Source organism: Astatotilapia calliptera, chromosome 12, assembly GCF_964374335.1.
Source record: "Astatotilapia calliptera chromosome 12, fAstCal68.1, whole genome shotgun sequence".
In the NCBI taxonomy this organism is placed as follows: Eukaryota; Metazoa; Chordata; class Actinopteri; order Cichliformes; family Cichlidae; genus Astatotilapia; species Astatotilapia calliptera.
The window spans coordinates 7,311,084-7,338,454 of NC_137433.1; the positions used below are offsets into that span (position 1 = coordinate 7,311,084).

The 27,371-nt window shown below is 42.0% G+C and overlaps 2 protein-coding genes across 2 annotated transcripts in view; both read right to left on the reverse strand.

Annotated features, from left to right (window-relative positions):
- Positions 1-966: 966 nt before the first annotated feature.
- Positions 967-9,908, reverse strand: rab35b (RAB35, member RAS oncogene family b). Its single transcript, XM_026188051.2, has 6 exons — positions 9,579-9,908; positions 7,207-7,257; positions 6,977-7,100; positions 2,275-2,399; positions 1,985-2,109; positions 967-1,316 (listed from the first exon to the last, which is right to left on the reverse strand). The coding sequence occupies exons 1-6, from the start codon at positions 9,628-9,630 to the stop codon at positions 1,188-1,190; spliced, it is 606 nt and encodes a 201-aa protein (XP_026043836.1). The 5' UTR covers positions 9,631-9,908; the 3' UTR covers positions 967-1,187.
- Positions 9,909-11,116: 1,208 nt separating this feature from the next.
- Positions 11,117-27,371, reverse strand: part of gcn1 (GCN1 activator of EIF2AK4) — a 34,139-nt gene continuing 17,884 nt past the window's right edge. Inside the window, exons 37-57 of the mRNA XM_026186415.2 lie at positions 26,677-26,897; positions 26,494-26,562; positions 26,186-26,324; positions 25,904-26,100; positions 25,592-25,734; positions 25,382-25,499; positions 25,067-25,282; positions 24,786-24,950; positions 24,427-24,588; positions 24,239-24,331; positions 24,004-24,147; positions 23,037-23,306; positions 22,776-22,889; positions 22,032-22,262; positions 21,742-21,935; positions 20,169-20,283; positions 19,765-19,861; positions 19,297-19,445; positions 12,628-12,738; positions 11,836-12,057; positions 11,117-11,746 (exon numbers count right to left, since the gene is read on the reverse strand). Of these exons, the coding sequence (XP_026042200.2) occupies positions 11,621-11,746; positions 11,836-12,057; positions 12,628-12,738; positions 19,297-19,445; positions 19,765-19,861; positions 20,169-20,283; positions 21,742-21,935; positions 22,032-22,262; positions 22,776-22,889; positions 23,037-23,306; positions 24,004-24,147; positions 24,239-24,331; positions 24,427-24,588; positions 24,786-24,950; positions 25,067-25,282; positions 25,382-25,499; positions 25,592-25,734; positions 25,904-26,100; positions 26,186-26,324; positions 26,494-26,562; positions 26,677-26,897 (3,296 nt within the window). The 3' untranslated portion in view covers positions 11,117-11,620. The remainder of the gene's footprint in view (positions 11,747-11,835; positions 12,058-12,627; positions 12,739-19,296; positions 19,446-19,764; positions 19,862-20,168; positions 20,284-21,741; positions 21,936-22,031; positions 22,263-22,775; positions 22,890-23,036; positions 23,307-24,003; positions 24,148-24,238; positions 24,332-24,426; positions 24,589-24,785; positions 24,951-25,066; positions 25,283-25,381; positions 25,500-25,591; positions 25,735-25,903; positions 26,101-26,185; positions 26,325-26,493; positions 26,563-26,676; positions 26,898-27,371) is intronic.

Consider the following 27,371-nt stretch of genomic DNA (forward strand, 5'->3'; position numbering starts at 1 on the left):
CATCACTGAGAGGGGTGCTGATATGTGGGCATCAGGGGAGAGAAGGCTGGTTGCTGCAGGAAAAAAGAAGTAAAAGAGGGAGAGGGATGGAGGGAGCGCCTGAGGACTCAATTCACCAAACGTCTTGGCCAGCCACTGGCCACTATGGCAACAGTCCAATGAGAGGCGCTGCAGCTCCTAATATTTCTTTTTTAATATATATAATATTGGCAGTATCACGGTTTAAAAAAAAATAAAAATTAAAAAAAAGGGAAAAAAATATTTTGGGGAAAGGTTTTAAAGCAAACTCTGAAGCATAGTAAGACTGCAGTGAAAGGTGCACGAGGAGCTCGACGTCCCAGAGCTCCGAGAGTGGTTCAACTGCTCCGCTGCACTCAAAAAAAAAAAAAAAAAAAAAAAAAAAAACCTATTATGGATGGCTCAGCACTACTGGAAGTTAGAAAGGAAACAAGGGAAAACTTGGCAAAATACAGACAAAAAAGAAGAAAAAAAGTCACCAGTTCTGTCCATCAGATTAGTTGCTAAAGATTGACTACCAATGATCCTTCTCCTCCTCCAAGTGATTTTTCCCCCCAACAAGTCAAATAAAAGAAAACCTAGAAGTTCATGATCTGTTGGCGTGAAGCCATCGTAACACAGAAACGTTCAATGGAGATGTTCAGTGGAGAGACACCTGTTCCAAAAACTGCCCCCCTCCCTCCCCCCGCCCCAGAAAACAAACCCAAATAAATCCAGGAAAGGTGAGCCCTCCTCCTCCTCAGACGCAGAGTCCAACCCGACTCTGAATGTCCCGTGTGCAGTGGAATGAGAAGGAGAGATGAGATACTGATGTGAGAGAAACAGGGTTGTGGAAGTGGATACAAATCGGAGCATTATAGCTGTCAGTTGCAGATCCTTGAACAAAAAATTAGGACCTCAGGTCAATAGTGCCCATCTGCTGAATTCCAAATAAAACTTGATCTGATGTCTAATAAAATCTGTACAATTTTTTTTTATTAAAGTCTTCATGATTAGTTTGTCCAAAGGGGACATTTTTGCCGTCATTTTTTTTTTTTTTTTAAATCTTTCACCATATATTTATTAAATCTTTATCTGCTCTTTAATTTAGATGCTCTGAGTCCCATCGTGTATGTGTGTATATGCATGTGAAGACGCCGCCCGCTTTTCTGTGGATGGCTTCGAGTTTGTTAGCAGCACTTTTTCTTTCGTTTACTGTTCCGGGTGAGTCTGACCACGTCGTTTTGTTGCTGCTGCTGCTGCTTGGCTAGCACTTCCTTCTTGGCTTTTAGCACTAGCTCCGTGATGCAGTTGAACATCTGCCGAGAGAGGCACAAACCAAAAAGCATGAACAGATTAGAGCGGTCAGATTTGTGTGTCATAATGGTGACAAAGGAACAGTTCAAAGCCTCACTTGAGTCTTATTTCTAAATATGAAGATGCAGCCTGGATAACTGAAATTAAGAATCAGGCAACAAAAATCCACCCACAGCTGTTCACAATGGTGGAAAACCTCTGATGATGAGTTTCCACATAGATGTTGTTATTTTGTTTTGATTAGCGAGTCTTGGGGTGGATTTGTTTACCTATGTACACAAGCAGGCTAGCAAACTCGACACCATTCTCATTGCTATTCCTATAAATCTGAAGCCAATCTAACACTGCAATAAAGCAGAAGAGCACATTAACAGCCTTTGGTTAAAAAGTAATAAAATCCACTCTTAGCTTTTCAAAAATAAGGACACTATTCTTTGTGCTGTGTGATTGTGAACCGTTTTAAACAATAGCACTCACTTGAATTAACTGAGTAAACGATTAGCAGATTGTTTTGTCGGGGCAAAAACAGTAACTTTCAGCGATGCTTTGTGCAGTGACAAGCTGATCAGCAGTTATCACAGAGCTTCTGTGCATGCCTGGCATGTCTGGCGAACAGCTCCAGACCAGCTTATCAGTCTGAGGCTACAAGTAACACAAAACAACTAATTACCTCTTCAACATTTATGTTCTCTTTTGCACTCGTCTCGAAAAGGCTGATTCCCATCTGCTCTGCAAACTTCTGCGCGTCAGTTGTCTCGACCACCTTAGAGTTTGGGTCGTCGTTCTTGTTTCCCACTAAAAATAGAAAACAGCTCAGTGTAAAATAATGGAGCAAGAAATTATTCCCATACTGCCAGCAAATACAAGAGGTGTGCACTGGAGTGAAGGGCAGAGTCTATTTTTAAGCTAAAGAAGACGAGGCGAGAACAGTGCCAAGGTGTTTCTTTGGAGCGCACTCACCTAATATTCGGCACACGTCGTCACAGTTCTGGTTGATTTCATGTAACCATCGTTTTACATTGACAAAGGACTCCGCACTCGTGACGTCATATACCACTATGACCCCATGTGTTCCCCTGTAATATCTAAAGACAGAAGAAAGGGGAAACAGTCAGCTTACAGTTTGCGAAAAAGATCAATTGAATTCATTTTAATTTTATTCATATAATGCTAAATCACAACAACAGTCGCCTCAAGGCGCTTTAAATTGTGGGGTTAAGACCCTACAATAATACAGAAAAAATCCCTAACAGTCATATAACACCCTTTGAGCAAGAACTTGGTGACATTGGAAGAAACCGCCAACAGAACCAGGCTCAGTGAGGGGCCTCCGTCTGCTGTGACTAGTTAGATAAAATATTTCTAATTAGCTGAACAGTTATAACGACTTCTACTTTTACTACAGAGAAATGGTAGTATAGCAGCAAGACTAGAGAACGCTAAAACTGTTGGCCGAAGAGTATGAACAACAGTATAACTGATTACCTAAAGATAAAGGATAACAGACAGGGTAAAACATGGACGTAGCTTTGGTGGCGGAAAAAAACCCTTTGACCTGCATTTTTTCTGAACACCACATTATGGTGATGGAAAGTAACCGACAAATTTAAAAATAAATCTAAAAGTAATGCCTCAATAGAAACTGTTAGACAGGATTAATGAATAAACAGCAGAGATAGTTTGGTAAAGGTAATAACAAATAAAAGGAATTATTAAAGCTAAAGTTGGCAAATAAATATGTAAAAAATAATTTGTTAAAGTTAATAGATGAAAATAAAACACACAGCAGAAATTGCTAACACACAAAACAGACTGGAAAATTTAAAAAAAAAAAAAAAAAAAAAAAAAGGCCAACAGGATTGATGTGTGAAGAGTTTTTGATACCACTACACCGTGTAACAGTTTAAGTATGCTATGGCCTGACCTTCGGTATAATTTTAATTTCAAGTCATCCCTAACTTTGAGCGAATAACTAATGTTATCCAGCAAAGGGAAAGACACTTGAAGGGGCACAACTTAATAAATACATTCATCAGGACAGAGTGTATGACTGTGTGAAGGAAAAAGCAACAGCACCACATTTATACCGCACAGACAAATGAACTGGCTTCAAAAACAGAGGCCAGATCTGAGAGAGTGCATCCCCAGTACCAATGCACTACGCCAAACAAACACAAAGAAACTTTTGTCAGGGATTCTCTGTGTGTGTGTGTGTGTGTGTGTGTGTGTGTGTGTGTGTGTGTGTGGTGACAGTTTGGGGATACAGCTTGTTTTGATAGGGTTTGGTGGCATCAAGGATTTACATCACACTATGTTATTAATGTAAATTAACATTATTGGGCATGATTTTCAATACCATAAAAAACTATTCTTACTACTGAAACTGATACAAGGGTGATCTGATGAGATGTTTTGTACTGCAAAGACTGCCAATACAAGAGTAAAGTGTAAAGCCAACACAGACCAAGCTTGGTTCTCCTCATTTATGGAAGGAGAGCGCTTCTTATTATACATACATGCTAGGGCTGGGCCATATTATACCGTTCACGGTAATACCGGTATAATGTTAGGCAACGATAGGAAAATGAAATATCGCGATAGAATGAGTAAAACGCGCATGCGCAGTGCCTTTGTTTTCATACGCACATGGCCGATTGTTGTGTGAAACAGATGAACCAGAATTGGTTTGTAAAAATGGTGAAACTTCAGTGATGTGGAACTGGTTTGGTGTTTGTCCGTCAGATACACGACAAAGCACATTTTTTTGCAGAACAATGCAAGCGGCCGTCGTTATTGTCGTATTTGTCGGACTAAGGTGCTCTTAAATCTGGGAGTAATCTGGGTCCTAAACTCCGTATTCACCTGGTCAAACGAACACTGCAGCATCACTGAGAGTTAAAAACTGTCTAAATTCTTTCATCTTTAATAAAACGATCAGCATTGCTGCTTTACCAGGTGTAACTATGAAGTTTAACTTCCAGGCATCCATGAAAACAAAATGTATTACATTTAACGGAGTTAGAAGTTAGCAGGAAGCTAGCGGAAGTTAGCTCGCTAATTTCGCTAGTTACCTAAGCATGATATTGCATGTTCTGACTGAGATTTCTGAAAAAAAAAAATCAAACGTACAGCTCTGCTATCACTTCCAACATAAATGAAGACAGGAAACTAAACAGCAGTGACGTTTGTAGGGTTACTGAACACTGCAGTTTAATGTTGCAAAGCACCTCTTTTTAACTTCAGTGGATATTATACATGGTTATGCTCAGGATATGTCAGCCCATTTCTACTGGAAATGCCTTTTGGTTAAACTTTCAGCAAGGAATTTGCAATTGCACTGTTACATTTTTATAAATATTTTTGGCCATATCGCCCTGCTCTAATACATGCTACAATTAGTGAAGTTTGTAGAGTCTAATTTTCTGGCTAAACAAATCAGACTGCCTTACTTTACTGACCATTGTTCTGCACTGCTCCTGCTAGCAGACTGGTATTAATAGTGCTGACTAGTATGGGTGGAAACATCTAATTGTTTAATTAAAACTACAATGACAAAACCAAACAAACACCACAACACACACAATACTACTGTATCCTCAGTAAAAAGATACTACCCAAGCCTATTGTCTGGGTTTGTCCCCAAAGTCCTTCAATGATGGACAGACACACAACAGCGGTGTGTGGCTGTGCGTTTATGTCTGCTCAGTGCACATGAATAAAGAACCTTAAACTGCCAAACACACAAACAGCCTCACAGCCCAACCTGATGTACCCTTTTCTGTAAAGGGTTAGCATACTGAACTCACTGAAAGAATCATCATTCAGGTGGACCGCTGCTGGCGCTTGAACATGGGACCTAGATGCCCTCGGTAGGAGTCCACCTGCGGACTTTTTACTATTGTTAATCTCATTATGTGCTCTTTTATTTACAATGCAAAACAGTAAATAATTATGAGAAAAACAACAGCATAAAAGTCTCTAAAAGAGAAAAAGATAAAGTTAAAGTGATATTATGCTGTGACTGAAGCCTGAGGCTGAAAACACAGCTGCTCACTGACATATGGCTACCACCTCAGGTTAGTCTGCCTGAGTAGACTCAGCAGGTCACTGCCCATGATCCATCTCCACAGAAACATTCATTTAGGATCTAATGAGGCACCATGCCACTCTAGTTCGGCACAGGGAACAATCACCCTTAATAGGCAGCCTGCTCGCTGGAGGGATTCCTGCAGAACAAGTCGCAACAATCCTTCCAAACTAGGACGGCTATGCTCCACAGGGGCTAAAGCGTTAAGGATTTCACGCTTTCTGGGTGATTTTAGCATTCTGATTGGCCTCCCTGCAACAGTGCTAGTACATAAGAGTCAAACATGCCCTCCTGGTCCCATTCAAGACGAAACTCGGGAGGCAAATGACGCTCCAATATCTCCCAAGCGCAGTCTGTGTCTGCTTCAGTCAAAGTCAAAAAGGGGTGAGCATGTGAGATGACTGCAGTTTAAGCTGTAGGTCACATCAATGATGTTCCTATCGGTGCTGCTCAGAGCACTGAGTGACTGACTATTTGTCATGAATATAGAAACCTATGAATGCAGACTATTTCTCTTGATACAATGGCAAAGATTACTGAAATTTATTTTTAGGAGTCTAAAAACGTGTTATCCATAATAAAAGCAATCGTTATAGTTTGATAGTTTGAAGCAACATTAGTGGGCGTGGTAATAGTCATGAGCACTAAATGCTGAAATTGCTTTACTTTTTCATTAGTTTGGGATCATATTCATTTGCATCAAGGGTTTTTTTGCCCACTAACCCACCATCTGTCACCTGGAGGTCTACTACTGCTGCATCATCCAACCTTAAAACAAAATGTAATAGACTCCAGACTTCCACTCGTGGTATTGCGAGCTATGTGGGTTGACGTAAATGATGGGACGTCTTCTGAAAGCTTAGAGAGCATCTTTCTGTAGGCTGCCATCAAACCACAAGACCAAACTGAAGTGATAATATTTCTATTTTAAAAAAAAAAAAAAAAAAAAAAAAAAAGCCTGCACAGACCAAAACCAAATTTATGCTGTTAACAACTGTTATCTCTATATCCTGACAGACTTCATGTTTATTTGTCGTAAAAGTCGACCAACGCTTAAAAGCTCTCAAAAACAGAAATTTAAATTTGCAAGAGTAGCAGCAGCACTTTTTGTGTTTTTACAGGCTTTCTGAACAGCAGTGAACTTCTGGGACAGACAGCAGTCTGTGTTCTTGGTCTATTCAGGTAAACTGTGGAGAAAAGAAAAATTTAGGCCAACGTTCCTTCTTAAAGCGTGGGAGTGCCGATCATTGTGAACCCTCAGGGCACATGGACAGCAGTGTGAAACACGCTGCAAGTGTAAGAGGGTAATGACGTACACTCGGCACCGTCATGGAGCACTACAGCACACAACAAGGAGCCTCCCTCTCACATCTGTAATTAGGATGTGTGGGGAATTCCACCCAGTTTCATAGAACAGCAATGACTTATTCTACTGCTTCCTCATATAAAACCTAATGTCAGGACCGCAAAGAGCCTTTCATGGTTTCAGACTTAATTGTTAAAACATAAACAAAAAGTTTCACCTGAAAACTCCAAGCAAAGGAGGGGGACGTGTGTGTGAATGGATCCACTTACGTTGAGGTGATGGTGCGAAAACGTTCCTGCCCTGCTGTGTCCCAGATCTGTAGCTTCACCTTCTCCCCATTGATCTCCACTGTCCGGATCTTGAAGTCCACACCGATCGTGGTGATATAGCTACCTGCGAGTGGGCACGCGAACACAAAATCGAATTTATTATGAAAACATGGAAACTGAAACGGAGATGAGTCCTGATTATACATCGCTGCTTTGGTCGACCCCCGCACCTGAAAATGTGTTGTCTGCAAATCGCAGGAGGAGACTGCTCTTCCCCACTCCTGAGGAGGAAACACAAGCACAGGAAGAGGTTTAATGTACAGCGGCACAACAACAAAAAACATATACACTATAACAACTCTGCATTTTTGATACTGGCAAGTCTGAAAACACTTTTTTTTTTGCACCACAACAGAGCAAGAGTTTTGGTTTCGCATATTATATCCTAGCTAACCAAGAGCAGCAGCACGTGATGATGGCACGCACACGCACACAAAAAAAAAGAAAAGTGGGGGATGTCAAGCTGAATCGTTCCTCTAATCTTTGTGTAAATACAGATTTAGTTCTTCAAGACATAAACACGGATCTAACCTGCTGCACAGTGTACAAGCTGAAGGCTTCGGGTAAGCAAGACTACACCCTACATACTCATTCTGATGACGAAGGTAGCTCTAGAATCTTAATCGATTTAACCTCAGTGAGGCAGACACAGGGAGGCTTCTTAAAAAATTCAGATATGAAACAGTGGAATTCAGAAAGAAATAAGAGTAATAAAAGATGACAGGAGAGGACAAAGAAAAAAAGAGAAAGGGACTGAAAATGAGGTTAGTTTATAAGTGTGAGGAAGAGTGATTGTGAGGTTACAACTGAAAGTTAGGAAGTCACTCTTTTGGCCTGAGGTGGGACTGAACCTGCAGCCCAGTTACACAGGTTATCTATTGTGTTATTGTCATTTCATGTTTGATTTGTCCTCACATAAAAAGCTATCAGGTTCCTGTGATCTCAGCACTACAGAGTTTTGTTCAAACATACAATGACCAAAGCTTCAAAGCAGAAGAGCATTCATCAGCTTTAACATGTAGTGTGGGCCTTTAGCTTGGCAACCCCCCCCCCAAAAAAAAACAAAAAAAAAAAACTGTCAGGTGTAAAAATATCCAGGACACCTCTGTTGTCAGCCTGTAATCATATCTCTACATCAATGGAGCATAAATTAACCACAGACCATGGAAAAAAAGGTAATACATATCTGATACATGAAATGTTGCTCAAATTTCCATTTAGAGAATGATGTTCATGTGTACTGTGAAATTTTGTATGTCCTCTAACTTGTCATAGGTTAGAGGGTGTTCACGTTCAACTAGGGATTCTGTGAGTGGAGAATCTGATTCCCAGCAGCAGGTCTGACAACAGAACAAGGGCACAAGGTCAGAGCCCCCCAAATAAATAAATAAAAATCTCTGTGCAGCACTGCAAACAGTAGTGCTTCCATGCTGCAGCTGAGGGCACACTGGCCCCTGTGTGTGACATGCAGTGAAGGGCTTGCTGTACTGCCTTGTCTCTCCACTGTGAGAAGCCAGCTGATGGGGCAGTGCCAGGACCGGAGCTGTCAATGAATCCAAAGACCATTGCTCACAAAAGAAGTTCAGCGGGATGAGGCTCTAGCTGCTGAGGGTGGAATACTTTTTTATTTTCCCGCTTTTCTTAAAGCATGTTTTCCACTTAAAAACAAGAGGGGCAAACTTTTTTTTTTCATATATACACAGATCTTAGTTATGCATCTACCTGTGGCTGTTTGTTCTAATTATTAACATGATAAAAAGGTGCTAAACATAAAGAAGCAGTCAGAGTCTTTGTGCTGTTATACCTTATACACCAAAGGGCACTTTGGTTGACACTAACCGCGGTGTCAGTCTCACTTCACTGTAGTCTGACTAACTAGATGCAAACATGTCTTTGCAGTGCAGCATTCCTCCACTCTCAACCTCCTAGGTCTCACAAGCTAACTAGCTAAATAAATAAATAACAAAACCCATTGCAACATCTTAACCGGACTTAGTTGAATTTACATCTGTGCCGGCAACTTCTTAGCATTTAACCTTCCCGGTGCAGCAAATGATAACTAACAGTTATCAACATATAACCAGGCAAGGACTTGTCATGTTAGCCTAGCTCATAGCTAGCCAACACAACCTAGCTAACTGTAGATACAAACAAAAGGCCATAACTACATCCTACTACCACAGGAACGGTATAGGTCACAGTACGTGTTGTGTTACGGCGGTAAAACAATTGTCTAAACCGATATAAGAACAATTTAGGACATTTTCAAGAGATAAATCCTTAGTGTCTGGAGGCGGTATCCGGCCTCATCGGCTGACATGCCCAGCCCGGACACACAACCTCCGCCCTGTAGCTGACACGAAAATATGGCGGATGTGTACGTTTAACACGTAATTTCAGTGCCTAAAAGACAAAATAATACACTGCAAAAGCGCCCGGATGGTACATAGCCGGGTTAAAATAGTACTTCTGCTTCCCCCATTGTAAAAAAAAAAACAAGACAAGGCCCACTTCCCGTCCTGCATCCCCGGCGTCGGCTTACCGCTGTCACCGATGATGAGCAGCTTGAAGAGGTAATCGTAGTCCCTGGCCATGCCGGTAGCTGGTGGCTCACCCCCGCCGTGTACCGCTTCTTTGCTCGGTTAGCTGTCGGACTCCCTCGGTGCGTAAAGAAAATCACCAGACCCCAGATCCCCCCGGTATAAAACACCACCACCACTAAGGATATCACAAACTGTTAGCCCCCCGAGCCGGCGGCGTTTTTTCTCGGGGTTTCGCGGCGTCAGCAATCCTCACTCTCCGCTGCAAACAGCCGGAAACTCCGCTTCCTCCTCTGGTGGAGCTGCACCCAACTGTGACCCAGTCTCACTGCGCAGACTCGAGCTACAGCACAGCGGTCCCATCCCATTGATGAACACAAGAATCATGCCAGGAGAAACGCTGGAGAGTCCCGAGGATTCATGCTTCTTTTTAATGCACTGAAAACAACTTAAACCACACAATACTGAGAAGCACGTGTTGTTAAACTCGTAGTTTAACTCCACATTGCAGTAGTTTACAGGAAGTTCAACTAAACTCGTATTTGCATAGAGAGGAAATTCAGTTTGTCGGTTTTGTGTAATCAACTAGAAATAATTTGGAGCCTTAAAAGGGGGAAGACTTATTTTATTTCGCTGTTGTCTCATGGTTTTTATATATTATTTGTATTACAGTAGCTGAATTACCTTTCTCCAGTCTGCTCCACCTTTTATTTCATCCGGATTGTTGCGCAGACACACCAGGCTTCAGAGACTGGGGTACCTGTTACTTCATTTAAATATGTCCAAAACTAGAAATTATCCGATATCACTTATAATTTGATGCATTTCCAGCTCTATAGTAGCAGATATGGGCAATTTAATCTTTTACATAATTCTTATTCATCTTACACTTATCCTTGGCGTTTCCCCTCAGTGCATCCTGTCTGAAATGGACTGTTTTAGCTGCCAACTTTTAGCTGTGTGCCTGAGATAAAGGGTATCTGCTCTCAGTGAGATCACACAGAGCCAAACATAGAAAAAAAAAGCCTTAAACGGAATTTAGAGTAGTTTAAGGACAAACACCAACCTCATTAACTGAAACTAGCCTCATTTAATAAGTCTCCACTGCTGTAAGAGCATACATATGGCAGAAAAAATGAAAGGCATAATAGTTCCCCTTCCTCCTCTTAATATACAAGTGGAAAACCAATCCTGAAACCTTTTTCTTCAGACATTTAAGGCCACTTGATAATATTTCAGATGTGAATGTACTCCTGCATCTCCTCTAGGCTCTGTGTTCCTGGTTTGGAAAACCTAGACCATGAAGGGAGACTTCAGACCAAATCACCAGAGTAGAAAAGCGAGATGAGGCCACATAGAAAGCAAGAGAGTGGCGAGGTTTTAACTGGAAGCCAAAAGTTTTTGTCTGCTGAAGCTTCAAGAGTAAAATCCAGCAATTGGTGAATCAGAGAACTTGGTGGAATTCAAGTGAGGTGTGACAAAGTCTGAGAGACGCCAACCTGAGAAAAACCAAGCATCCAATATTTAACACACTACATTATGAAATCCAGAACCTTTTATTATGTATTGCCTTTTTACAACTGCATCGCTGACATAAGAATGATTTGTGTTTTTATAAGAAGTTGCTTTCCCCAAACAACCGTCACACTCAAAGTTCAAATAAAAGGTAAAGAAAGGGGGGCTCTGTTTCATTAACAGTGGCAATAATTGAAATCATTTTGGTAAAATAAGTAGCAAAACACTGAAATATCAAAACAGATTTGGCATCGTGTCTTCTATTGTTGCTCGGTACAAGAGAACAACCTGTGCATCATATGATAAAATAAATTGGGCTTAAAGGCCGCTAAAACAAGGATTTAAAGTGGGGGGGGGGGGGGGGGGGAAAGAAAAACGCCAAAAACAAAATTTTCTGGGGAATACAGCCAAAACACTACTCATCTCAGGCTCCCCAGTGTGTCTGAGGTTCTCATACACGGATTTGTTTAATATGTCAGTAAATCTTCTGCTGCTTTCTGCAGATCAGAGCACTTCGTTGTTTAGTCCATCATGTTAGGATTGTGTCATCGATCTCTTCATTGGAGTCTGGCTGGCTGGCGATTTTTTTCAAAGACCGGCGGTGACACTCTGACAGTAGGTCATTGCTTGCAGAGTCCAGAATGGCAGTAATAGTCTGAAATGCAAAGAGAGGAGCGTGTAAAAATGTTTTGCTCTACAGATTACATCTGTGTGCAGATTACAGTAGGGAGTTGATAGTCGCACCTGCATGGTTTCCTCCCCCTGACGAAGCCGTAGCAGGTTGACGATTGTGTGTTCGCTCTGGGCCCGGACGCTCGTGTTCTTGTCCTTGGTGTTGTCCAGCAGAGTTTTCAGCAGAGGTTTGATGAGATTCACGTCCACGGAGGGCAGTGATGGTTCTTTGAATACCCACCACAGCACCCGCTCTGACACCAGTCTGACATCACTAGACTGGTTCTGAAGACACTGCAGGGTCACGCAGACAACAGATATAATGGCACAATACACACTGTTCAAAGAGGTACTCAAAGGAATCATCTTCTTATAAATACACAGGCTTCACAGCAAACACCTGATCAGACTGATATCAGCTTTCATGCTGTGCTTTTAGTGTGGAAATGTACACACTAATCACTCACACACAAAAATAAATGTTTTCTACACTCCTCATTTACAGATGCTGAATATCCTGTTGAGCACACTGCTTAGTTTCTTCCTGGCCCTCACTACTGTGCAGGTACTTTCTCTTAGTGTTCAGTTTTCTACCTAAAGACTAAGAAGAGCTGTGAGCCTAAATAAAACAATGAGCGTGAGCTATAAAACCAAAAAAGATAATACTACAGCATAACTCTACTACAAGCAACTATGTTTGTATTACACATAATTTTACTGTGAGAAGTATTAATTTAAACAGCTACACCTTTTTCCAACATTACAGTGGGCACGAGCCCATTTTTGGCAACTTGACTGCTCCCACTTCCTCACCTGTACAAATATAGAAATGGGAAGTGGACAGGGTTTGATTCTCTGCTTTACCTTAACAAATTGTGTAATCATCTGCTGGGAAACACCACTGCTCCCCTCTGTTCTCAAATGATGCTTCATCAGGTATCCCATACCTCTGATCCCACTGGTAGCAATGGGAATCTGGAAGAGGAACAAAATGCCACGCATGAGGACAAAAAGACTCTAAGATAAGGCTAGAAGATCGATCAGTGCAGCTGAAATTGCTACAAGGATGACTGACAAGCTGATAAGACAGAGTAACATATTATATGAACAAAGAAACTTAACAAGTAAATTCAATTAAAAAGATATGAAAGATAAAATGAAAATGCAAATAATTACATTAGGAATACATCAATGAGATTAAGAACACACACAAAAAAAGATAATCGCACGGTGCATTAAAAGGACAAAACATCAAAATATACAATATTGAAAATAGACCAATCAATAATGGAGTGGATTGATATAGCGCTTTTCAAGGCACCCAAAGCGCTTTACAATGCCACTATTCATTCACTCTCACATTCACACACTGGTGAAGGCAGCTACAGTTGTAGCCACAGCTGCCCTGGGGCAGACTGACAGAATCGAGGCTGCCATATCGCGCCATCGGCCCCTCTGGCCAACACCAGTAGGCGGAAGAGTAAAGTGTCTTGCCCAAGGACACAACGACCAGGACAGAGAGGAGGGGATCGAAATGGCGACCTTCCGGTTACAGATGCGCTTCCCAACCCCCTGAGCCACGGTCGCCCCCTCAACAGTAATGAGACAATCTAGAGCAATAGATTGTAAGGTTGTTAGAGCGAGACAATGCTGTGTCTCTTGACTTGGTGTTCGCTCGCTCTGTGGTAGAGTATCACTTCCTGTTCCTGCTCAAACACAGTGGTGTTTCTGAGTAGCTTATTTGCTTAGCGATTTAATTAACAACTTTTAAATACATTCTTCTTTCATAGTATAATCTTCACGTGCTTCCTCCGAAGCACACTTTCTGTGTACTCACTACCTAATTTATAGCCAAAGTATTCACTCACTGTCTCTGTACTGTCTCGCTAGCCTAGCTTAGCTCGTAGCCGACTCATTAGCACCATGGCTACTTCACCTGTCCCTCCTGCACTTTCTTGCTCATTGTGTCAGATGTTTAGTTACTCCTCGGCCTCCTTTAGCAGTAATGATATCTGTAACAAATGTAGCATATTTGCAGCGCTGGAGGCCAGGATTACTGAATTGGAGACTCGGCTTCGCACCCTTCATTCACCCGCAGCTAGCCAGGCCCCTGTAGCTGGTGCAGCCGAAAATAGCGTAGGCCCCGCTAGCTGTTCCCCGGCAGGTCCCAAGCAGCTGGGGAATCAGGGCGGCTGGGTCACGGTGAGGAGGAAGCATAGTCCTAAACAGAAGCCCCAGGTACACCACCAACCCGTTCATGTGTCTAACCGTTTTTCCCCACTCGGCGACACACCCGCCGGGGGTCAAACTCTGGTAATTGGCGATTCTGTTCTCAGACATGTGAAGCTAGAGACACCGGCAACCATAGTCAATTGTCTTCCAGGGGCCAGAGCAGGCGACATTGAAGGAAATTTAAAACTGCTGGCTAAGGGTAAACGTAAATTCAGTAAAATCATAATTCACGTCGGCAGTAATGACACCCGGTTACGCCAATCGGAGGTCACTAAAATCAATATTGAATCGGTGTGCAACTTTGCCAAAACAATGTCGGACTCTGTAGTTTTCTCTGGTCCCCTCCCCAATCAGACCAGGAGTGACATGTTTAGCCGCATGTTCTCCTTAAATTGCTGGCTGTCTGAGTGGTGTCCCAGAAACGATGTGGGCTTCATAGATAATTGGCAAACCTTCTGGAGGAAACCTGGTCTTGTTAGGAGAGATGGCATCCATCCCACTTTGGATGGAGCAGCTCTCATTTCTAGAAATATGGACAAATTTATTAAACCCCCCAAAATATGACTATCCAGAGTTGGGACCAGGAAGCAGAGTTGCAGTCTTACACGCTTCTCTGCAGCTTCTCTCCTCCTGCTACCCCCCCAAAAACCCATCTCCATAGAGACTGTGTCAGCTCCCAAACAGACAAAAAACAAACTAAAAACCAGCAACAAACAACTTAAACATAAACAATCACAAAGAAAGAACAATACAGTATCCACATCTGAACCAAAGAGTAAAACAGTGAAATGTGGATTATTAAATATTAGGTCTCTCTCCTCCAAGTCTCTGTTAGTACATGACTTAATAATTGATCAACAAATTGATTTACTCTGCCTTACAGAAACCTGGTTGCAGCAGGATGATTATGTTAGTTTAAATGAATCAACACCCCCGAGCCATTCTAACTACCAGAAATCTCGAAGCACAGGCCGAGGGGGCGGTGTGGCAGCAATTTTTCACACCAGCCTATTAATTAATGAAAGACCAAGACAGACTTTTAATTCATTTGAAAGCCTGATGCTTAACATTGTCCACCCCAGCTGTGAAACTCAGAAACCAGTCTTACTTGTTATCATCTATCGTCCACCTGGGCCTTACACAGAGTTTCTGTCTGATTTCTCAGACTTTATATCTAATTTAGTTCTGAGCTCAGATAAAATAATTATTGTGGGTGATTTTAACATCCATGTAGATGCTAAAAATGACAGCCTCAACATGGCATTTAATCTGTTATTAGACTCAATTGGTTTCTCTCAAAATGTAAAAGAACCCACCCACCACTTTAATCACACTCTAGATCTTGTTCTAACATATGGCATCGAACCTGAACATTTAACAGTGTTTCCTGAAAACCCTCTCCTGTCTGATCATTTCCTGATAACATTTACTTTTACAATAACTGATTACACAGCGGTGAAGAGTAGACTTTATCAAAGTAGATGTCTTTCTGAAAGCACTGTAACTAAGTTTAAGAATATAATCCACTCACTGTTATCATCTTCAATGCCCTGTACCAACACAGAGCAGAGCAGCTATCTGAACGCTACCCCAACAGAGGTCGATTATCTTGTTAATAATTTCACCTCCTCACTACGTACGACTCTGGATACTGTAGCTCCTGTGAAAACTAAGGCCTCAAATCAGAAGTACCTGACTCCGTGGTATAATTCTGAAACACGTACCCTAAAGCAGATGACTCGTAATCTGGAGAGGAAATGGCGTGTCACAAATCTAGAGGATCATCATTTAGCCTGGAGAAATAGTTTGCTGCTTTATAAGAAAGCCCTCCGCAAAGCCAGAACATCTTACTATTCATCACTGATTGAAGAAAATAAGAACAACCCTAGGTTTCTCTTCAGCACTGTAGCCAGGCTGACAAAAAGTCAGAGCTCTTTTGAGCCAACCATCCCTTTAACGTTAACTAGTAATGACTTCATGAACTTCTTCACAAATAAAATTTTTATCATTAGAGAAAAAATTACCAATAATCATCCCACAGATGTAATATTATCTACAGCTACTCTTAGTACCATTGATATTAAGTTAGACTCTTTTTCTCCAATTGATCTTTCTGAGTTAACTTCAATAATTACTTCCTCCAAACCATCAACGTGTCTTTTAGACCCCATTCCTACAAAACTGCTCAAAGAAGTCCTGCCATTAATTAATTCTTCGATCTTAAATATGATCAACCTATCTCTAATGATCGGCTATGTACCACAGGCCTTCAAGCTGGCTGTAGTTAAACCTTTACTCAAAAAGCATCTCTAGACCCAGCAGTCTTAGCTAATTACAGGCCAATCTCCAACCTTCCTTTCATATCAAAAATCCTTGAAAGAGTAGTTGTCAAACAGCTAACAGATCATCTGCAGAGGAATGGTTTATTTGAAGAGTTTCAGTCAGGTTTCAGAGCTCAGCACAGCACAGAAACAGCTTTAGTGAAGGTTACAAATGATCTTCTTATGGCCTCTGACAGTGGACTCATCTCTGTGCTTGTCCTGCTAGACCTCAGTGCAGCGTTCGATACTGTTGACCATAATATCCTATTAGAGCGATTAGAACATGCTGTAGGTATTACAGGTACTGCACTGCAGTGGTTTGTATCATATCTATCTAATAGACTCCAATTCGTGCATGTAAATGGAGAGTCCTCTTCACACACTGAGGTTAATTATGGAGTTCCACAGGGTTCAGTGCTAGGACCAATTCTGTTTACATTATACATGCTTCCCTTAGGCAGCATCATTAGAAGACATAGCATACATTTTCACTGCTATGCAGATGACACCCAGCTCTATCTGTCCATGAAGCCAGATAACACACACCAATTAGTTAAACTGCAGGAATGTCTTAAAGACATAAAGACCTGGATGGCCGCTAACTTTCTGCTTCTTAATTCAGATAAAACTGAGGTTATTGTACTCGGCCCTGAAAATCTTAGAAATATGGTATCTAATCAGATTCTTACTCTGGATGGCATTACCTTGGCCTCCAGTAACGCGGTGAGGAACCTTGGAGTCATTTTTGACCAGGACATGTCCTTCAATGCACATATTAAACAAATATGTAAGACTGCTTTCTTCCATTTGCGCAACATCTCTAAAATTAGAAATATCCTGTCTCAGAGTGACGCTGAAAAACTAGTTCATGCATTTATTACTTCCAGGCTGGACTACTGTAATTCATTATTATCAGGATGTCCAAAAAACTCACTGAAAAGCCTTCAGCTAATCCAAAATGCTGCAGCAAGAGTCCTGACAGGGACTAGAAAGAGAGAGCATATTTCTCCTGTTTTGGCTTCCCTTCATTGGCTTCCTGTTAAATCCAGAATTGAATTCAAAATCCTGCTCCTCACATACAAGGTCTTAAATAATCAGGCCCCATCTTATCTTAATGACCTTGTAGTACCATATCACCCTATTAGAGCGCTCCGCTCTCGCTCTGCAGGCCTACTTGTTGTTCCTAGAGTATTTAAAAGTAGAATGGGAGGGAGAGCCTTCAGTTTTCAGGCCCCTCTTCTGTGGAACCAGCTTCCAGTTTGGATTCGGGAGACAGACACTATCTCTACTTTTAAGATTAGGCTTAAAACTTTCCTTTTTTCTAAAGCATATAGTTAGGGCTGGACCAGGTGACCCTGAATCCTCCCTTTGTTATGCTGCAATAGATGTAGGCTGCCGGGGGATTCCCATGATGCATTGAGTTTTTCCTTTCCAGTCACCTTTCTCACTCACTATGTATTAATAGACCTCTCTGCATTGAATCATATCTGTTATTAACCTCTGTCTCTCTTCCACAGCATGTCTTTATCCTGTCTTCCTTCTCTCACCCCAACCGGTCGCAGCAGATGGCCGCCCCTCCCTGAGCCTGGTTCTGCCGGAGGTTTCTTCCTGTTAAAAGGGAGTTTTTCCTTCCCACTGTCGCCAAAGTGCTTGCTCATAGGGGGTCATATGATTGTTGGGTTTTTCTCTGTATCTATGAAGCGCCTTGAGGCGACTTTTGTTGTGATTTGGCGCTATATAAATAAAATTGAATTGAATTGAATTGTGTTTGCAGCCAGTCCTCAGTACTCTGTATCCATTTGCATATCAGTCATGATGAAAATGACTGTGTGGCTCATTGCTATACAGTAGCACTGATTGTTACATAACTGTACAGTTTACGAGGTTGGGGAACCTACAGTCAGCTGAAACTGGATGTGATGAAATATTTTTCCTGCTGAAAATGCTGTATCCAGATGAAGTGACTAACTTTCACTTACTTTTGGTGCTTCGCTATTTGATAGCCTGCAACCAAATATTGATATTTTTTATTAAAACAACAGGTGCTCTCCACTAATCTGACTAACCACAGACACCATCTCATTAATGGAAATAAAACTATGGTGACGAAGAAGAAACACATAGGTTTAAAATAGTGTCATGCACAGGAAAATAAATCAGTGAGCTCATTAATTCAAGTGGAACATTATTAAAATGTAATAACAGCAGGTCCATAGTGCTTCACACACTGGGGTTGCACTGGGAAGCACACCCGGTGTCAAAATCTGCCAAATCAAATGACCCCTTGCTACTAAGGGAGCCAAAAGTAGCTTCTATAAAAAGTTAGTAGTCAAACACACACTGACACCACCACAGTGCAGCAAACAGATACCCGATTCCTCCTTTTAGAGTGTGCGGGGATATTTTTTTCCTTCTTATGTTACTTAATATCTGGACGTACAGAGTATCACAGAATCACTGTATTATGATGTATGGTAATAGTGAATGAACTGGTTCATATACAGCGCTTTTCTACTCTACTCCAGCACTCAGAGTGTTTTATACAAAAGTATTTCTATACTGAAGCCATGCATGACAATGGTTATATGGGGCCGCTGAACAGTGACAATGACATGAATGTGAAAACACCTATGGAGGATTCCTGTGGAGGAAAGGGGTCCAACTTTTCAGAGTTCAAACCTGGAGAATCAGAGTGGAAGCTGTACTGGTGACACCTTACTGCGAGGCATTACGGTGATTTTTCCATTACCGCCTGTCACATCTCAGTTGTTTAATCCTTATAGTAAAAGAGTACATTGGTTTATTAACAGTGGTTTGAAATATATTTTTTGATCTGGTGTTTTTCAGAAGTGACTGTGTTACCTTGATGTTTCCAAGAGACATTACCACAACAAAATCACAACACACTTCCCAAAATGGCAACTATTTCTACTGTTTTCCAATCTCCCTGTGGGTATCTATGAGTAAACTCTCTGCTCACCCTATCAGCGGTGGCATTGGCCAAGATGGTCTCTGTCACAGTGTCACAGTACTCGTTCCCACACAGCTTCCCGGGAGCAGATTTGACGGCGATGGCCAGGGCCAAGCTGCGACCGTGACGCACCATCCAGTCCACACCAGACACGTCGGCTAAAGAGAGGCAGACCGTTCATGAGCTCGTGGCATCACTGCTCGGCTAACGCACAAAATAATGCAGCACACAGCAGCAGACAATAACAAGCTGAAGCTTTTTTTGATGCAGATACACTGGACAAACATACATTAAATGTTTTTATAAAAGGATTTTTTAAATTTCAAATTTCTTAGCGCTATAATTATTTCACTCTATAACTCACAATGAGCAGGAAAAAGGACATCTGATGATGGTCACAATGACAAAGCAACCCTACACACACTTACAATGAGATCCTGAGAGAGGTGTAAAATAACTTTGCACACAAATACCAACCTAAGACATGCTGAAGTAACACACTCTTCAGCTCCTCCTCTGACAGGAAGGCACACAGCTCACCAACACAGCCGGCTGAGGCCATACGAGTTGCATCCTGCAAGTGCACACACAGACACACACACCAATAAGACAGCCAGACAGAGACAGGTTGTGTGTCATTTATTCTCAAACTGACACGAAGACTAAAACCACCTTTTTAGAAAACCACATCCTCTTTGTCTGACTTCCGTTTTTCTACTGAGATCACAGAGGAAACTCTACTTGTGAATAACTCTGAAATCTGCTTATACACGTACTTCACTGCTAATTACTTTATGCATCCAGTAGCTACTGCAGGTTCTGGGTTGGAAAAAAGGGTTGCAACACATTCAAAAGAAGTCTTTGAGGGCTGCTCGTCATACCTCGTCATGTCCCAACATGCCTAGCAATGTGGTGGTGATGTTTTTGCGGATGGCTGGGTCCACCTTTGATCCGGCCCCCTGGATGACAAACCTTAAGGCCTGGAGCATAGTCTCCCTGTGAACACAAACAGGAGAATTAAACTAAAAGACAAAAGCAAATATTTTTTATTTCATGTAAAAACATGTAAGCAGATATTGTATTTTGGATATAAACACACAGCACAAACTACAGTTTTTGCTAATTATATGTTAAAACTCAACTTCCCAGAAATATGATAGAAGATTTGTAGTAAATTTGTCAGTGCTTTCTGGTGGACAAAGGATGTAATGAGGAACTATTTTTTTAAAGATAAATCCAAACACATTTGCATTTCTGTACTCTGGCTCTCCTTCCATCGTACACTTTTTAGAGTTAAGCTGGTGTCAGGCTGCACTATCAGCTTCTAGTTAATAATATTTTGGGAGAAATGTTTCAGACTTTAAAACTGACTCCAAACCAAGCAGCAACTAGAAACCTGAAGCCAGCAGAGGCCAGCCGATAAAGGATTTGTTTTTGGACCGACACCAATATTTGATGATTTAAGAAAAAAATAAAAAGATCCCAAATTCTAAATCATTGGCTGATATTATTACTGCTTATGCTTCTTAAGCAGATTTTCCTAACATCTGATATGTGTACTTATTAATTGCGCTCTGCTCGACACTGCTCAGATCAGATTGTTGTCGCATTTCTTGCAAACAGTGACGCTACAGAGTGCCCTCTGATGGATAAACTGTGCAATGTCAGCACCCACAACACAACTGAAGAGTGTTTCTCCAGCCTCTTCTTTACTATTTAATTTTTATCAGTGAGGAGATCGGTAGAGTGGCAAATAGCTAATACTGGTCACTAATTTAAGCCTACCGATAAATTAAATAAATGCTCTTTATGTTCCTTATTAGAGCCAAAAAGTTACAAAACACAAACACTGTTGTGTCTACTTTATAGAAGTTAATGTTGAGGATACAACAAGGCTCCACCAGGTTTAAAAAAAAAAAAAAAAAAAATCATTCTTTCAATGACACGTGTGCCAATATAAAGAGCTGTACTGGCAGCTGGTGTGCCCAATTTATGACTTCTCCATATTTTTTGTGCTCATGGTGCCTTTGGGAGTCTTCATGCTAAAATTAAGTGACAAATAAAATGACTTTCTGGGTGATTCAGTCCATCCTGAAGTTTGTGCTCTGTGCCCTGAAGGTTTGGTTCTGGTGTTTGGCAGTAATTAGCATGTAAATGCTTTCTCAGCATATTCTATTGTCTAAATGATTATTCCAAAATAGAGGAGTGAACTGCCCTCTTTAATATACAGGCTATGCTTCATACACACATTTTCAGACTAATGGCTCCCAGTCTGTGCTTGTAACATTAAGACAAAGCAGCATCTTTAATCAGATGATACATTTCAACTTCTCTATTTGTGGAGATAAAATGATTTAAAATATTAACATCACAGGCTCACACATTTTGAAAATTCTGTTGGGGATGTTTATTGTTGCTGATTCTGTACTGAACAATACCAGACTGCACACAAACCTGACTCCAGAGTCCTCGGCATTGCGAATTGCAGAGAGTTGCTCAGTGAAGAGTGGATCGACCTTGGCGTGGATGGAAACCAGCTGACCCAGAGCCTCTGCCGCCCTCAGTCTTACAGCACGGCTTGAATCCTGCAGGGCTTTCAGGAAGGTGGTCTGGAGCTGAGGCAGGAAGGGCTTCAGGGCTATGCCCACCTGGAGGAGGAACGCAGTGCAAAGGTTAGAGCCTTCTGACAGAAACTTTGACCAGCTTTGGAGAGGTACGGTTGGCCATTTTGTCTTCCACCAGACCTTTGCCAGCAGCAGGGTGAGAGTCTCTAATAGAGCAGTCTTCACAGTCCAGGCAAAGCGGTCTCCTAAGATACGAATAAGAGGTCCAGTGATGTTGACTACAGACGGCCGCAGAGCCTCGGGAGACGTCAGTTTGATGACCCCTCCTAATGCTTTAGCCGCCTCTTCTTTCTGTTCAGGGGTGCCAGTGAGGACACCTTCTCTCAGGACTGGCAGGATACAGGTCACACCCTATGTAAGCATCGAGATAAAAATAAAAATATTAACTGAACAGAGCTGAAAGAAACCAACATTTCCCAATTAATGTTTAATTGGTGGCATATTGAAATTGCTTTTTTGTTCCCTGAACAGTCAAGAATCCACAGGTAATATACATACACAATGATATAAACACTTTTGAAAGCTGGATCCAGTGGACATGTGGTACTTTGCTTTTTTGAAGAACTAAACAACATTAAAATCAGATTGTTACTGAAAGTGTGTAAGCCAGGTTAAAACACACTTGGCCCATTGCAGTGCCCGCTCTTATTGAGCAAATCAATAGAAAGACCTCCACGTGAATGATCACTATTAATGAGTTTCTAATTATGTGGACACAGTTCATGTCACAAATGTGCCCACTCAAAGCTCTGCTCACTTGACAGAACAAGAACTCAATAGGATGAATGAGCTGCTGTAGAATGACATCACCATGCTGTAATAATGTAGCAATAGTGTTTATTGTGTCAGGCGCTGCCCTCTTACCTTCTTGGGCAGACAGAAACCAGGAAGGTGCTGACCCTTCACGTCTCCGGCTACTGATCTAATGTCTCGATGCAGATCGTCGATTAGAGCCAGCTGGCTGCTTGCATCCAGTTTCTAAAGAACACATCAAAGCCACAGTGAGTTTGCATTTCACCTTTGATTTAAAAACAATCAAAAGGTCCACTGTTTTATTTACTAACATATTTTGTACTAGACTATGAAAGCTCATGCAAATGGAAAGAAATTTTTATAGGAACACACCTTGGTGATGGAGTTGATGGTGTCCCAACTCTGAGACAAAACCTCTGGGTTGGAATCGTTAAGAAGGCGGATGACGCCTGACAGCAGCGTGCGTGTGTGGGCACTGTAGTCCAGTCGAGTGCGAGCAAAGTAGGCATTGAGGATGGTGATGGCAGCCTGTCTGAGGCCAGGATCGGTGCCCCGTGTGGCCTCCAGCAGGTCTTCTATGATGATCCGCTGGCCCACTTCATCCTCCACAGAAAGGATCACCGTCTGACAGCTGCACAATTCCTGGTGCAAAGGTAACAACATCCAGTCATATCATTCAGAAAGGCAGTTTAAAATATGCAGTGTTCACAGTAAAATAACCACTAAAAAGTCAGAGTTAATAGAAGCAACACCATGACATTTTAATGGAGCTCACTTCTCGCATAGATCTGAAAAGTATTTTAGGGTTTAAATGCGTTGTAAATATTTACACCACAAAACTGCAGCTCTTTCTAAATCACTGCCAATACCTTTGTGTACAAAATGTTTTGAAATAAATTAAGAAGGTTTTAAAAGACAGGGAGACCACAGACTGGATAGTAACTGATTTAACCTGGTGATGGTCAAAGCTGTGCTTTAAAAAGGGGAAAAAAATAATCTGAGCCTAGAGGGGAGACATGGTGTTCTGGTACGTCTGCAGCTGCATTTTGAATGACAATAAGAGGAAATCAAAGTAGGACATATGGCCTGTTTAGCAGATAAGAAGGATTTTAATTCTCCAGTTGATTTAAAATAGAAGAAGCTACTGAGCAGAACTGGGCAACAGCAGTAGTGCTGGAGTATTGTCTCAGAATACTACAAAGTTAACATATACAGGAGTGGTATGGTATTAAAAAACAAACAAGCAAATAAGAAAAATCTGACTAAAGGACGTTAACAAAATCCTCAAACACAACAGAATCAGTAGGGAAGCTTTATATTTGGAGATTGCTGGTTGTACCTGTGCTTCGTCCTCTGTTCCCAGTTTTCCTTTGAGGGAAGAGAGCAGGGCAGGGAGGATGACTCCTAGATGACGTGTCAGAGCATCTCCAGCCACAGCAGACAGGAAGGCCAGTACTCGGGTGTTTACAGGAGGAGCAGTCAGCTAGCAGAAGCACAGAGAACACTGGATTATAGTCACACAACATAAAAATGACATAAAGGCCTTAAAAAGGAAATCACGTGTGATGCTTTACCTTTGGAACCAAGTAAGGCAGCACAGAACGACTCTTTACTGCCATGACTTGCTTCAGGCCATCCAAAGCAAACTCAGCCGTTTCCTCATCATCCTGCAAAAACATGTTCGGTATGAGATATAGACTAGACTGCAAAGCTTCTTAAATCCTACAGATTTCATATTACATTTTCCCCCTCACTCCCTCACCAGCTGTTTGAGCAGGGTAGGCAGGATGTCATCCAGCGCCTGGTGACCGATGGTTGCATGGAGCTGCTCAAAGGTTTTGGCTGCAGCCTCTCGGACCTCCTCCAGAGGGTCACACAGAGCCTTCCTCACTGTAGGGACGAGTGACTCAGAGAAAACAAGCACCTGCAACACAAGTGTCATCAGATTTAAGGTTTTAAGTTTACTAGAATTTTCAGCTTAAGCTAAAACAGGCCCCACTGCTTGATTCAGAACCATTTTTAATAAATAAAATCATTGTAAAAGTTCTAATTCAATCCCACAAGCTATAATAATTACAAACGTGCGGAAAAAATGTGTGTTACAAAAGCAGTGTGACTCACAGCGTCTTTACTGGTGGACTTCATGATTTCACTGAGGCCGATGCAGACACCTTGCCTCTCATCGCTCTTGTCAGAGCGCAGGCCCTCCTCCAGGATGGGAATGATCTCCGGGAGAATCTTCTCTCCAAGTTTCCTCACCAGATCACCCAGCGTCCGAGCAGCGATCTAAAACCGTGCAGACAAATGACGTTAACAAAAAGCTCTGTATGACTACTTTCACGTCAAGAGCCAAACAGAAACACCAGAGATCATGAAAAGAGTTAAAGAAAAACAAGCATTACTGTTCTTTTGTCAGGACACGTAGAAGCCAGGAAGCCCAGCAAGAGTGTGAAGAGGGTTGGGAGGATTTCTCTCAAAGTTCTGGGGGTGTTGGACACCACGATCTTCCACACGTGGAGAGAAGCTTGTCGAACCACGAGCTGGGTGTCTGAACGGCCCATGTAGAGGCCTGAGAGGACGCGGTTACGACGCTCAGCTCCCAGAGCACTAATGATAGCCTGAGAGGGGTAAAGGTCAAAGATCAGCAAACAAAATTCAACCAATATCAGTTAATAGAAAATGAACTGCTGAGAAAAAAAATATATACATATTCATACTTTATTGGATGCAGCAGTTCCAAAGTTGTCGTCCTCTGACGCCGTCTCTGTGGTCATCTTTCCGGTTACTCCAGAGATATGGAACAGCAGGTCGCCAAGCAGCTGCACAGAGCTGAATCTATAAACCAACAAGGGCACGAGTCAGCAGGTCAGTAGCTCTATGAGTGACATTTATTGAACTGCCAACATGTTACCGTGCATTTATCTGACCTGATTCTCCACAGGTCATCAAACAGTCCTTGTTCCAGCTCGGGAAGCAGCAGTGCGATGGCGGTCTCAGCGTACATGCTGATGATTCTCTGGCCGGCTCGCAGTGCCGTGTCTCGCACGTACTCGTTCTCATCGGCCAGCGCCTGGTGGACGAGAGAGAGCATGAGGCTGCAGTGAAACATGTACGTGAACACGATACACAGTGAAAAACTGAAAATAGCTATACAAAAAAAGAAACATTTTTATATTATTATTCATTGTGATTTTAAAATGTTTTACTCTTAGCAGTAAGTAGCTCTTAGTAACCAGTACCTTGAGAATGCAAGGGATGATGGGACCAACATAGGGAGTAAATTTATCTCCAAAAGTGAGCGGCAGGTAGATGAACATCATGATGTAGCCATCTCTGACGTGGGAAGCAATGTCCACCTTGCTGGCAGTTTGCACTACGTCTGGCATTAGCTTGTCCAGCTTCTCTACTCCCAGTCCAGCCATGACCTCAGCCAGACCTGAAAAAGACCGTCACACAAACCACTGAGCTCTTGGCTTTGAGCACAAATCAGAAACACGAGGACAGAGTAGAGAAGAACCCACCTTGTGCAGCTCCTGAGCGGTCCACAGAGCTCTGCTCAGAGGCCAGCGTCTCCATGAGCCACGGCAGCAGGTCGTCAAAGCAGGACTCACCCATCCCCTTAACCATGGCACCCAGGGCTTTAGCTGATACTGTACGAACCTGAAGGGGGAAAGAGAAGGAAACATGATAAAAGATGAAAGGAAGAAATGAGAGGAGATAAAATGAAGTTAAAAAACAAAAAAAAACAAAAACAAAAAAAACACGGAGTGAACTGCTGCTTCATCGTCAGCTACATACATACAGGATTATTTAAGAATACTAAACACACCTCAGGCACCGGGTCCAACAAGGAGGCCTTCAGTCCAGGAATAACACTGGGTAGGTATGGTGACAGATCCTGTAAGGAGCAGAAGAAAACAAAAACAAAGCAAACAAATCATTAAGAAAAAGCTTTGGAAAACACTAGTTTTACTGAATGGACTACTCTGATATTTCGCTTATCCCCGTGTACCTTCTGGTCAGTGAGCGAGTACATGTTTCCAATGATCTGAGCAGCCATCTTGCGAGTGTCAGTGGAGCGATCCTGGAAGGCTCTCTGGACGATGGGCATGATGAGGGCGAGAGAGGGGGCGTCGATGAAGTGCACAAACTTGGTGTCCAGCAGCGTCTGCAGGCACGTCTGGGTTTTCCTGGACGGGTCGGTGAGAGCATCCAATAGGATGGGGGTGATAGCTGGAAGAGAAAAACAAACTTAGCTGTTAGCATTACTGTACCTACCACTGGTATAATACCAGTAGATTACAGATGGTCGCCCTCCCTAATCCTGGTTCTGCAGGGGGTTTCTTCCTGTTTACATGGATTTTTTCCTTCCCACTGTCGCCAAAGTGCTTGCTCATACGGGGTCGTATCATCATCATCGTTTATTTATATAGCACTTTAAAAACACACAAGGCTGACCAAAGTGCTGAACAATAGAAATATAATAGATTCCATAATAATAATAATAAATACGATAAAATAATAAACATAGCAAAAACAATAAAATATAAGTAAATTAAAGTCAGTCAACCACTGAGTCAAAAGCCAGTGAATAAAAATGCGTTTTCAATCTGGATTTAAAAACCAGCACTGATGTCGATCGCCTAATGTGAAGAGGAAGATTATTCCAAAGCTTAGGAGCCACGATAGAGAACGCTCGGTCTCCTC

Excerpts from the sequence above, each read along its gene's own strand:
- rab35b (XM_026188051.2), bottom strand. The coding sequence starts at position 9,630 with ATGGCCAGGGACTACGATTACCTCTTCAAGCTGCTCATCATCGGTGAC. Across the intron at positions 2,400-6,976 it reads TTTCGCACCATCACCTCAAC|ATATTACAGGGGAACACATG; the intron begins GTAAGTGGATCC and ends TTCTGTCTTTAG. Across the intron at positions 1,317-1,984 it reads AGAACATAAATGTTGAAGAG|ATGTTCAACTGCATCACGGA; the intron begins GTAATTAGTTGT and ends CTCTCTCGGCAG.